This window comes from Aulonocara sp. 'chitande type north' Nkhata Bay, linkage group LG20 (genome assembly GCF_057382095.1).
Source record: "Aulonocara sp. 'chitande type north' Nkhata Bay isolate Kocher_YH1m ecotype deep benthic linkage group LG20, A_spYH_male_GT1.1, whole genome shotgun sequence".
In the NCBI taxonomy this organism is placed as follows: Eukaryota; Metazoa; Chordata; class Actinopteri; order Cichliformes; family Cichlidae; genus Aulonocara; species Aulonocara sp. 'chitande type north' Nkhata Bay.
The window spans coordinates 36,773,207-36,785,119 of NC_141363.1; the positions used below are offsets into that span (position 1 = coordinate 36,773,207).

Genomic DNA, 11,913 nt, shown 5'->3' on the forward strand with positions numbered 1-11,913 from the left:
CTCCACGGAAGTATCTATGCATGATTTACAGTTCATAACAATCCCATGTTTGTGTTTAGTTTACCTTCTTTAGCTCTCCATTAAACCACTTTTTTTTTTCTGATTGGCTGCCCCCTGTAAACAGACGCTTTAGCCAGCAGTTGGGTGTGGGGTGCCTAGATAATAGGGATAGCCACTCTTAGTGACATCATACATATCCAAGAGTGGAGACTGGTGTCTGAAACAGAGCAGTCTGAAGCCTGGGATTTTGGTTTATAGGTGTTACTTGCACATACACCATTATTTAATACTTTGGAAATGTTCACTATCAAGGTTCTGAAGTAGGATTTTTTTTCAGTGCACTGATTCCACATTTATGGCTCTCCTAATTTACAGCCCTTACATTTGATAAATGTAACAGATCTGATGGGAATAAAGCCTAATGTGATTAAGAAATGAACCAAATTGTGTTTTATTTGTGTCACAGATGAATCTCAAAAAGCTCCTCTCAGCCTTTTTGTAAACATCATGCAGGTGATGTTGAACATAAAGAAAAGAACAGGCAGCAGCAAATATTTTATATTTTAAACCCTTTTGATAACGGAGAACACGAGAAGCTGCTCTTCTGTGAGGATGAATAATTTGTTCATTTGTTATTATTCATTTATTTAATAACATGCGACTGTCGAGAGCTCTTGTCTTGTCAGTATCAACATAAATAATCAAAGGGCAGCCAGAGTGTTTGGTGTTGAACAGGAAGCCCATTACACTGTAATGAAGAGCCTGCTTATTTTTTCTTATCCATTAATCCTCCCATGTTTGAATGAATTAGTCTCTTAGAAGGTCCTTTAGCAAAAGTACAAAATGCTAGAGAGCCGACTTTATTGCGACATGAAGCTGGAAGACAGGGGATGGGTGAGCACATCTCACACTTTTCAGTACCCTCAAAGCAAAACTTTTGCTTTTGTTTTGTTCTTCAAAGGAGTCTGATGCGCACAGAAATAAACACCCTGGAGGTCTTGAGGTAAATAATATAAATCCATAAACATAACTCAATTTTTTACTGACCTTTAACTTAAAAAAAAAAAAAAGAACAAAAGCTCTTCGTGTTTTTGAATGCGGGCACCAATTTTGTAAGATGAAAAGGGAGCTGAACTTAGCCAAGCTGATACTTGATGTATATGCACACACGTTCAGTTTCGTTAAAGTGTGCAATACAGTACGCAAATATTTACCCCATAACTGCTGTCATAGTAATCTTTCTTACACCATTTATATAATTTCTTTAACTTTTTCAGGATCCAGTTATTTAAGTTGCATCTATAATGTATATGTTTGTTTTTAGCTCAACTTGTGATGCTTTTATTCTGAAGGTTTGAGTAACTCCTGCAAGCAAACAGCAAGCATGAGCATGTTTTGAAAGTCATGCTAATCAAAATGCACTTTAGCAGGATATTTTTAAGAAAACCTTTGATGAATGGACACAAATTTTTGTGCATATGGCCAACAAGAAATTTATTAGTTTTATCTTTGTTATTACTTTAGTAGAATTTCATTTTGCCAGCTGTGTCTTATATTAACATTCTCCATCTTGCTATTGCAGTGCATTTAGTTTTCAGCATTGCTTTTGAGACAAATCTTTGAATAAATCAGTTTGTCTGCTTGTAGTTCAAGAGAACAGTCATTTGACAAAGAGAGCACACCCTCACATTTGGCATTTGACAAGTCCTGTGGGTCTGAGATCTAGCTCCAAGAATATTGGACATATTAAAACAACTTAAACAGCCAACCCTATATGGGATTTACAACCTCATGCATTGAAATGTATCAGTTGAGCCATCAGCTGATGTGTCCTGGCATTTAATTAAAAAATTCATTGAATCTTGTTTTGACTTTATTTTTACTCCTTAATTAATTGTCCCTCCCTTTGACTTATCTCTGTGTTTATGGCTTCATATTCCTGGTTTGTTCTCCCCCACCAAAGGCAGGGAGTGTGGTCAAATTTTGTGTGATTGTAAATGGTAATAAAGGCTCGAGCTGATTTAATTTTGATGAAAATCGGGTCAAGCAACTAGTCCCAATGTTGACCTTGAAATTAAATTTTATAAAGCCATATTGAGAATAATATATGATATGAAAGGGCATGGAGAGAATTATACAACACTATTTTTATTTTTTCAGTACAATTACCTCTCTATTATTCCCTACAATAATACCCTAAACCCACATTGTATGAATATATCTTCAAATCTCAAGTTTTTCTGGCTTATAAAAGCCAAAGACTTCAGTCAGCTCTGCTCCCTCACATGGGTAAAGATAATAAAATATACCATTTAGTATGTAATGCTTTAGTGTCATAAGTCAAAAGTTAGACACTGGCATGTTGTTATAAAAACAGGCTAATGTCAGCATGTTGAAATAAAAACATCATAAAACATTAAAGTTTTAAGATAAGATAAGATAAGATAACCTTTATTAGTCCCACACGTGGGAAATTTGTTTTGTCACAGCAGGAAGTGGACAGTGCAAAAGTTATGAGGCAAAAATTAGAATACAATAAGAATAAATACAGTACACAACTGTACAGAATAGAATAAAATACTATATACAGTAGAATAGAATAAAATAAATATACAATAAGATAAAAATAGAATACAAATACAAATACTATATACAACTGAGTAAAAATACAACGATGACAGAAAGGATTATTGCACTTAGTATTATTGCATATGTATGGATGTGTGTGCTTGATCAGTTAAAGTCTTTATTATGGAGTCTGACAGCAGTGGGGAGGAAAGACCTGCGAAATCTCTCCGTCCCACACCGTGGGTGCCGCAGTCTCCCACTGAAGGAGCTGCTCAGTGCTGTCACAGTCTGCTGCATGGGGTGGGAGATGTTGTCCAACAGGGGGAGTTGTCTTCTCTGGCTGCTTTTGTTATAGTAACTGAGTTTCCTTGTGAGTCTTCTGTACTTTTACTTCCTTTATCTGAGTTTACTCCTTTGTGAGTGGTTGTTTGGCTTTAATTTTTTTCCAACCGAGCCCTGTTCCTACATCTGTATCACTGTGTAATTAGTCCTCCATGTATACAGTCTTGTCTTTTCCTTTGTCATATTTTCTGTTTTCCCTTTGGAATTCCACTTTTTTAAATAATAATAATAATAATAATAATAATAATAATAATAATAATAATGTTTAAATTCTTTTTTTTGTTTACTTTTCCTTGTATGAACAGATTGAGTACTCAATAGGACTCGTAAAAATTTTCAGTGTGATATTTTGCACTGCTTTTTACATCAAACAAATACACAGGCTGAATCTTTCCCTCATCTCTGCAGCTCAAATAAAATTCATACTGCTTGGATATATACACTGAAAGAATATATCATATATCCCCCTGTGAGTTTTCCTACCATGTGATGAGCCTCTCAGAATCAGGGTCTGATTAGCATCAGAGACCTGACTGAATGTGGAGGTTGTGGGTGAGGTTGCTATGAGACGGCCTGAACTTCATTCCTGGACTATAGATTAAAGTAATGATGGGTAAGAAGTATGCAGCTGTATCGCAGCTGTACTGTTTGTTCATGTTTACAGGAGCTGAACAACTCTTTGTGTTTGTCTGTGAAACCCTCTTCCTTCCATCTATGACTGTATCATAATCACAGTCAACATGTTTAAGTTGTGCTTTAATTTAATGCCCTCACTTGTTTTAGATCAAATTCTTCCAAAACTGGCTTCACGGATTTACTGGAACTGGTACATTACAACACATTTCACTGCACCTGTGGCAGGCAGTGGCCATTTCATTATAATGTTACCAGATACTGATACATATATAGATACTGTTGGTAAAATAAAATACTAAAATAGTGATGAAAAGTACCTACAGTTAGGAAAATTTGTTGAATTATGTAGAACCTTTGGTATGACTTACCGTATTAAGTAACACACAATAAGACACATAAATGTTACTACAGTAGATGCCAGATGTTACAAGTCTGTGACTTTTATTGCAGTCCTCTTGCACCCACCAGGGATTTGGTGAAGGTTGAAGTAGAATAATGCTTAATTTGAAATATCACAATTGTGTCCATTTATTGAGTCATTTGCCTATCGAGAGCCTACAGAGAGAGGTTTGGAACCAACGCAAACATACTCATGTGCAGTCTTCCAAACTCACAACTACACAGCGAAGGGAGTGGAAGCAGGTTTACCAGGAAAGGAAGAAGTGAAAAGAACAGTCATTGACTGAAGTGAATCATTTTCACTCAGTTTCACTTCATCTTTTTGTATATTATAAGATGGTGTGAAAAAAATTTGCATCCCTTCCAGATTTCTTTTTTTTCTGCATGCACTCAAAAAAATAAGTCATTGGATGAACTCAATTGGACTGATGGCAGGTTTTCCACGTAATACATCTATTTTGGTCCAACCTAATCTACATACATCATGACAATTCAATTAAATTGAGTCAGTAGAACACAATTTCGTAAATACTGCTAAAATGAAAAAAAGTACATTAAAATGATGTGAAAGGTTTTGGTTGGTCCAACTCAATACAATGTCATTCACTTGAGCTAGATTTTCATTGCATTGAAATCATTATTTTGAGTTCAACTAAATCATAATTTTCATTACCAGAAAACTAATTTAATTATTAAAATAATGACAAAATGAATTTGTTTTTACAACTCAGGTTTATTCACTTGAATTAAAAGCAGAAACAGAATATTTTGTAAATAAACATACATGTCACATGGTCAAATCAACCTTAACAAAAATCAAAGTGCTCACAAAAAAGTGCTGACGTACATTTGTAATGAATGTCAAATCTGAATAGCACACACCTCTGTACTACTAGGCAATACTGAAAACAAACTGGAATCTGTAAAATCAGATTTCACTTCAGAATCATTGTATATATTTATAGTGACACTTGCAAATTCACAATGATAACCTACTAAACATTGCAATTCACACCATAGTATGGCAGTCACTGAAGATTTGAAACAACCCAACAATACATAAATACACACACATATACATAAATACACACACACACACATATATAAAAAAAAAAAAAAACACCCAGCACGCCCCTGCGGGCGGTTTATCCTTCAAGCTCGGGTCCTCTACCAGAGGCCTGGGAGCTTGAGGGTCCTGCGCAGTATCTTAGCTGTTCCCAGGACTGCGCTCTTCTGGACAGAGATCTCCGATGTTGTTCCTGGGATCTGCTGGAGCCACTCGCCTAGCTTGGGAGTCACCGCACCTAGTGCTCCGATTACCACGGGGACCACCATTACCTTCACCCTCCACATCCTCTGGAGCTCTTCTCTGAGCCCTTGGTATTTCTCCAGCTTCTCGTGTTCCTTCTTCCTGATATTGCTGTCATTCGGAACCGCTACATCGATCACTACGGCCGTCTTCTTCTGTTTGTCTACCACCACTATGTCCGGTTGGTTAGCCACCACCATTTTGTCCGTCTGTATCTGGAAGTCCCACAGGATCTTAGCTCGGTCATTCTCCACCACCCTTGGGGGCATCTCCCATTTTGACCTCGGGACTTCCAGGTTATACTCGGCACAGATGTTCCTGTACACTATGCCGGCCACTTGGTTATGGCGTTCCATGTATGCCTTGCCTGCTAGCATCTTGCACCCTGCTGTTATGTGCTGGATTGTCTCTGGGGCATCTTTACACAGCCTGCACCTGGGGTCTTGCCTGGTGTGATAGACCCCAGCCTCTATGGATCTTGTGCTCAGAGCTTGTTCTTGTGCTGCCATGATTAGTGCCTCTGTGCTGTCTTTCAGTCCAGCTTTGTCCAGCCACTGGTAGGATTTCTGGATATCAGCCACCTCCTCTATCTGCCGGTGGTACATACCGTGCAGGGGCCTGTCCTTCCATGATGGTTCCTCGTCTCCCTCCTCTTTCTTGGGTTTCTGCTGCCTGAGGTATTCACTGAGCACTCGGTCAGTTGGGGCCATCTTCCTAATGTATTCTTGGATGTTCGTTGTCTCATCCTGGACTGTGGTGCTGACACTCACCAGTCCCCGGCCCCCTTCCTTCCGCTTAGCGTACAGCCTCAGGGTGCTGGATTTGGGGTGAAACCCTCCATGCATGGTAAGGAGCTTTCTTGTCTTTATGTCAGTGGCTTCTATCTCCTCCTTTGGCCAGCCTATTACCCCAGCAGGGTACCTGATCACGGGCAGGGCGTACGTGTTGATGGCCCGGATCTTGTTCTTACCATTCAGCTGACTCCTCAGGACTTGCCTGACCCTCTGCAGGTACTTGGTGGTTGCAGCTTTTCTAGCGGCCTCTTCATGGTTCCCATTCGCCTGCGGGATCCCCAAGTACTTGTAACTGTCCTCTATGTCTGCAATGTTGCCTTCTGGTAGTTCAATCCCCTCAGTTCTGACTACCTTCCCTCTCTTTGTTACCATCCGACTACACTTCTCCAGTCCGAACGACATTCCAATGTCATTGCTGTATAGCCTGGTAGTGTGGATCAGTGAATCGATGTCTCGTTCACTCTTGGCATACAGCTTGATGTCATCCATGTACAGGAGGTGGCTGACAACTGCTCCGTTCCGTAGTCGGTATCCGTAGCCAGTCTTGTTAATGATCTCACTGAGGGGGTTCAGGCCTATGCAGAACAGCAGTGGGGACAGAGCATCTCCTTGGTAGATCCCGCACTTGATGGTGACTTGTGCTATGGGCTTGGAGTTGGCCTCTAGTGTTGTACGCCACATCCCCATTGAGTTCCTGATGAAGGCTCTTAGGGTCCCATTGATCTTGTACAATTCTAGGCATTCCAGTATCCAGCTGTGGGGCATTGAGTCATAGGCCTTCTTGTAATCAATCCAGGCAGTGCACAGGTTGGTCAGTCTGGTCTTGCAGTCTCGGCTGATTGTTCTGTCTACCAGTAGCTGGTGTTTTGCGCCTCTGGTATTCTTGCCAATTCCTTTCTGTGTCCCGCTCATGTATTGACCCATGTGCCTGTTCATCTTAGCCGATATGATGCCTGACAGGAGCTTCCATGTAGTACTGAGGCAGGTTATTGGTCGGTAGTTGGAGGGGACCGGTCCCTTCTTGGGGTCCTTGGGGATCAGGACCGTCCGGCCTTCAGTTAGCCATTCCGGGTGTCTTTCGTTAACTAGCAGCTGGTTCATTTGTGCTGCCAGACGCTCGTGGAGTGCAGTCAGCTTCTTCAGCCAGTAGGCGTGAACCATGTCGGGCCCTGGTGCTGTCCAACTCTTCATACTGGAGACCCTTTCTTGGATATCTGCCACTGTGATGGTTACTGGACCCTGTTCAGGGAGGTCGCTGTGGTCTGCCCTCAGATCCTCTAGCCACTGAGCATTGCCGTTATGGGTTGCATCCTTCTCCCATATGCTCTTCCAGTATTGCTCCGTCTCCAGCCTTGGTGGTGCTGTTCTCTTATTGTTCCCTTGCCACTGAGAGTACACCTTTGCTGGTTCTGTGGAGAACAGCTGGTTTATTCTCCTGCCTTCTATCTCTCTGGTGTACCTCCTCAAGCGGCTGGCCAAGGCTGTGAGTCTTTGCTTGGCAGTTTCCAAGGCCTCAGGTATGGACAGCTTGCTGTATTTCTTAGGCACCTTATTCGTCGCACCTTTCTGCAACTCCGTTAGTTGGCTAACCTCCCTCCGTGCTACTTTGATCTTGCCCTCTAGCCTCCTTCTCCATGGAGGGTACTGCCCCTTGTCGCTGTTCAACTTGTAGCCAAGCATCTCACTGATCACTGTTGCCGTATTGTAGATCAGCTTGTTAGTGTCGGTAATCGTGGTTGTAGGTATTGCCCATGGCCATGATCCTATTTTTCAGGTCAGTTCCTCTCGCACTCAATGATCCTTCTCCTATCGCACTTGGGGCTATGTACCCAATCTCGGGTGGGGGTGATGATATCTCCCCCCTGACCTGGCGTCCTGACTCCTCCTTGCCGTAGCATTTGTGTTGTACCTCGTCAATCTCTAGCTGTGAGAGCAGTCCCTTCTTTCGAATGTTGGAACACTGAGCTACTAGTTGTTTCGCCGTCATTGTGGATGTTGGGTATCGAAGAATCCATAGGTTCCTCATCCTATTCATGTAGCCCCTTCCGCCGGGGTTACTTGCATAGTAGCATTCCAACAACGCCCTGTTTTCGTCTCTTGCCCACCGATGCCTTCTTGTTCCAGTAGCCCACTTTTCGTCAGGGTGCCCTGGTTCCTCAACACCTGACGCGGACCTTGTTGATCCGGGCGACGTCCGAGCCGGCATGCCTTCATATTTATCTGTCTCGCTCATGTCTGCGGTAGGCTTGCTTAGCATAGGGGGTCTAGCCTTAGGACCCTTACTGGATACAGACGCCCCAGGCAGGAATCGAACTTGCGATCCTCTGTTCCAAAGGCGTGTAGTCTAACCACTACGCTATCCAGCTGCTATCTAGAGGAAGTAAAAGTCGTAACAAGGTTTCCGTAGGTGAACCTGCGGAAGGATCATTACTGGCTTACAGCGAGCGGCCCCGCCTGCTGTCTCCCTTATATATATATATATATATATATATATATATATATATATATATATATATATGTGTGTGTGTGTGTGTGTTTTCATGACGAACATTTTTCTGTTACCAAGGGGGAGGTATTTTAATAAAAAAAAAAATCTTTCAACTTTACTTCTCCAAAACCAATTACATGTAAACATTTACAAGCTGTGGACAGCTACAGGTACCTTGGTGTTCATCTGAACAATAGACTGGACTGGACTCATAACTCAGACGCCCTCTACAGGAAAGGGCAGAGCAGGCTGTACCTGCTGCGGAGACTCAGGTCGTTTGGAGTGGAGGGCCCACTCCTGAAGAAATTCTATGACTCTGTTGTGGCTTCTGCTATCTTTTATGGCGTGGTCTGCTGGGGCGGCAGCATCTCTGCTGGGGACAGGAAGAGACTGAACAGGGTGATCCGAAGGGCCAGCTCTGTTCTAGGATGCCCTCTGGACCCAGTGGAGGTGGTGAGTGACAGGAGAACGGCGGCTAAGCTGTCATCCCTGTTGGACAACATCTCCCACCCCATGCAGCAGACTGTGACAGCACTGAGCAACTCCTTCAGTGGGAGACTGCGGCACCCACGGTGTGGGACGGAGAGATTTCGCAGGTCTTTCCTCCCCACTGCTGTCAGACTCCATAATAAAGACTTTAACTGATCAAGCACACACATCCATACATATGCAATAATACTAAGTGCAATAATCCTTTCTGTCATCGTTGTATTTTTACTCAGTTGTATATAGTATTTGTATTTGTATTCTATTTTTATCTTATTGTATATTTATTTTATTTTATTCTACTGTATATAGTATTTTATTTTATTCTATTCTGTACAGTTGTGTACTGTATTTATTCTTATTGTATTCTAATTTTTGCCTCATAACTTTTGCACTGTCCACTTCCTGCTGTGACAAAACAAATTTCCCAAGTGTGGGACTAATAAAGGTTATCTTATCTTATCTTATCTTATAAGAACGGGAAGACCAACTTTAAAACACTGGAAGACACAAAACTTGTCAACATTTTTCTATTACCTTTGCAAATCCCAAAAGCAATCAAAAAGAAAATGGTGGTTACAACCATGAAACTTTTTCTGAGCTAAATCCCCAGTCTTTTCATCCATCTATAGTAGTACAGATTAAAGGTCACATCACTCACAACATAACAGCAGACAAAAATAGACAACTTCCATTTGGCCAAAAAAAAGAAAGAAAAAAAGGTCACAGTTTGAACAAAAGATATAAAAAGGCCAAAATCAACTTTTGTGCTGGGTCTTGTTTGCCTAAGCAAACATCTTCATTTTCATTTGCTGCATCTTTGTACTGAGCCTTTGTCCATCCAGATTCATCAAAATCTTCTGACAGAACTCAAAAGTGTACTTGTGGTCATTTGGATAGCTCAGATCAAGTGCATAAATCAGTCCAAAGAGGACGATGAATGCCATGATGACACTACCGAGGTTGTTCATAACTGTAGTACCTTCAATGACAACTCCAACATCCTCTGGCTCCTGAATCCCTTCTCTTCTGATGGTGTAAATACAGTGACAGTTGCTGCAGTGGACCTCAACCGTTCATCCTCAGTGGAGGAGGTCTGAAAAACAGGTTGTTTCAGGTTTAAGGGCTCTGTCACTTGGAAGGGGACATATTATGCAAAACTCAGCTTTTGTATCCTTTTGTGCTGAAACATGGGTCTCTACCGCCTCTATAAACACTCCAAACATAAATAAAACCCGTCAATCTGTTTCCTATCAATAGTTTGGGTTCAGGTATTATGTACCTCCCTTTGGGAGGGGCTTGATATAGAGCAGGAGCTCCTCCAGTGTGTGTGTGTGTGTGTGTGTGTGTGTGTGTGTGTGTTGGCTGGGTCAATTTCCCTTATTTCATCACAATTGGGAACCTTTTGAAACAGCTTGTTTTATGCACATTATTCCTGAAACCAGGAGATTGCTGTAATGGCAGTGACACTAGTTAGTGTCTTGATGCAATCTGCTGTGTTCCTTATAATGAAGACTTTTTACTAATTGGCATAATAAACTGAACTCCACTGGAGTGTTTACTTTCTGAAGTGCCTTGAGATGACTGTTGTTGTGATATACCGCTATATAAATAAACTGAATTGAAACACTGACAGAAAATGGATGAATGTTTTGTCCACATTTACTGTGTTTATAGAGGCAGTAGATACCTACATGGCAGCACCAAAAGAATGAACAATTGAATTTTTGCTGAAACTGTCCCCTTAAAAAGTGCTCTCCAGTGCAAGTTTCAACAATGACTATTAAGAATAATACTATTTCACAATTATATTGTCTCTTTTGAATATATGAGGATTTTGTGTGCGATGAACCTAACTCAAATTGAATCTAGCAAAGAAGGTGTGATAAGCGTACCAGATACTCCTTGAACAGTAGGTCTGGATCTTCATTAAAGTAGATCACCAGGCTTTTAAGAGTATGCTCCCTCTTTATGTCGATGTCATCATACTAATGCAAGGGTGGAAAAAAAATGGTGAAAAAAATGGAATTGATTGATTGCATTTAATTGATGGGTTTATCATTAGTACCGACCAAACTACTGATCGCCATGATATCCTTGATCTTTTGGCCCTTTGCTCCTTTGCTCCTCTGAAAAATTTGCATCAGCTTGTCTGTTAAATTGTCCAGCTGAGCCAAGAACTTCGCCTGCAGGGGTTTTGTAGTGATCTGCAGGAACTCTGCATTCACCTGGAAATAAAACATACACAAATATAATAAACTAGAAGTTTAAATACAGACTGCTGAATCAACACATTGAAAGTTGCTAAACATTTGAACCATCAGTGAAGTTTGTCAAGACCTAAACTGTTTTTAGCTGAGTTTAGGAATATATCGCCACCTGTTGCTTTGGCATGTTCCTAGCAGCGTTTTCCTTCATTTTTGTGTTTACCTGTGGACGGGATTATTTTTTAAAACGAAAATGGAAAATCTCCGTTTTCAAAAATACCTGTGTAAGTGTGGACGTAGCCGAAATCTTTTATAATAATAAATAGGTTTGAACGTCATGGGAGTGCGCATTGTGCTGCCTGCAGTTACTCTTCCGGCCACATGGTTCGCTTTTGGTAGCACCCTCAGTAAACTATGTAGTGCTTTTAAAGACACCTCAAAACGATACTTTCTACTAGAAAATGGCATATAATAATAAACACAGAATACCATATTTTTAGATTATAAAAAGAAAACAGTAAGAAAGAAGTTAGCTATAGGACATCATCTTTCATTGAGCACAATGGCTAGCTGCTAATAAGCTAGCACACGCTCCGACTTAAAAGTTGGCAGCTACACAATTTCTCCTCTAAAACAAGGTACGTTTGAAAAGACCTGGCTATATTGTCAAAAAAAAAAAATAGT

The 11,913-nt window shown here is 41.1% G+C and overlaps 1 protein-coding gene across 1 annotated transcript; it reads right to left on the minus strand.

The window, feature by feature from the left end:
- Positions 1 to 9,033: 9,033 nt before the first annotated feature.
- On the minus strand, positions 9,034 to 11,265 carry LOC147306209 (uncharacterized). Its single transcript, XM_086278006.1, has 3 exons — positions 11,095 to 11,265; positions 10,918 to 11,010; positions 9,034 to 10,118 (listed from the first exon to the last, which is right to left on the minus strand). The coding sequence occupies exons 1-3, from the start codon at positions 11,263 to 11,265 to the stop codon at positions 9,990 to 9,992; spliced, it is 393 nt and encodes a 130-aa protein (XP_086134132.1). The 3' UTR covers positions 9,034 to 9,989.
- Positions 11,266 to 11,913: the final 648 nt, after the last annotated feature.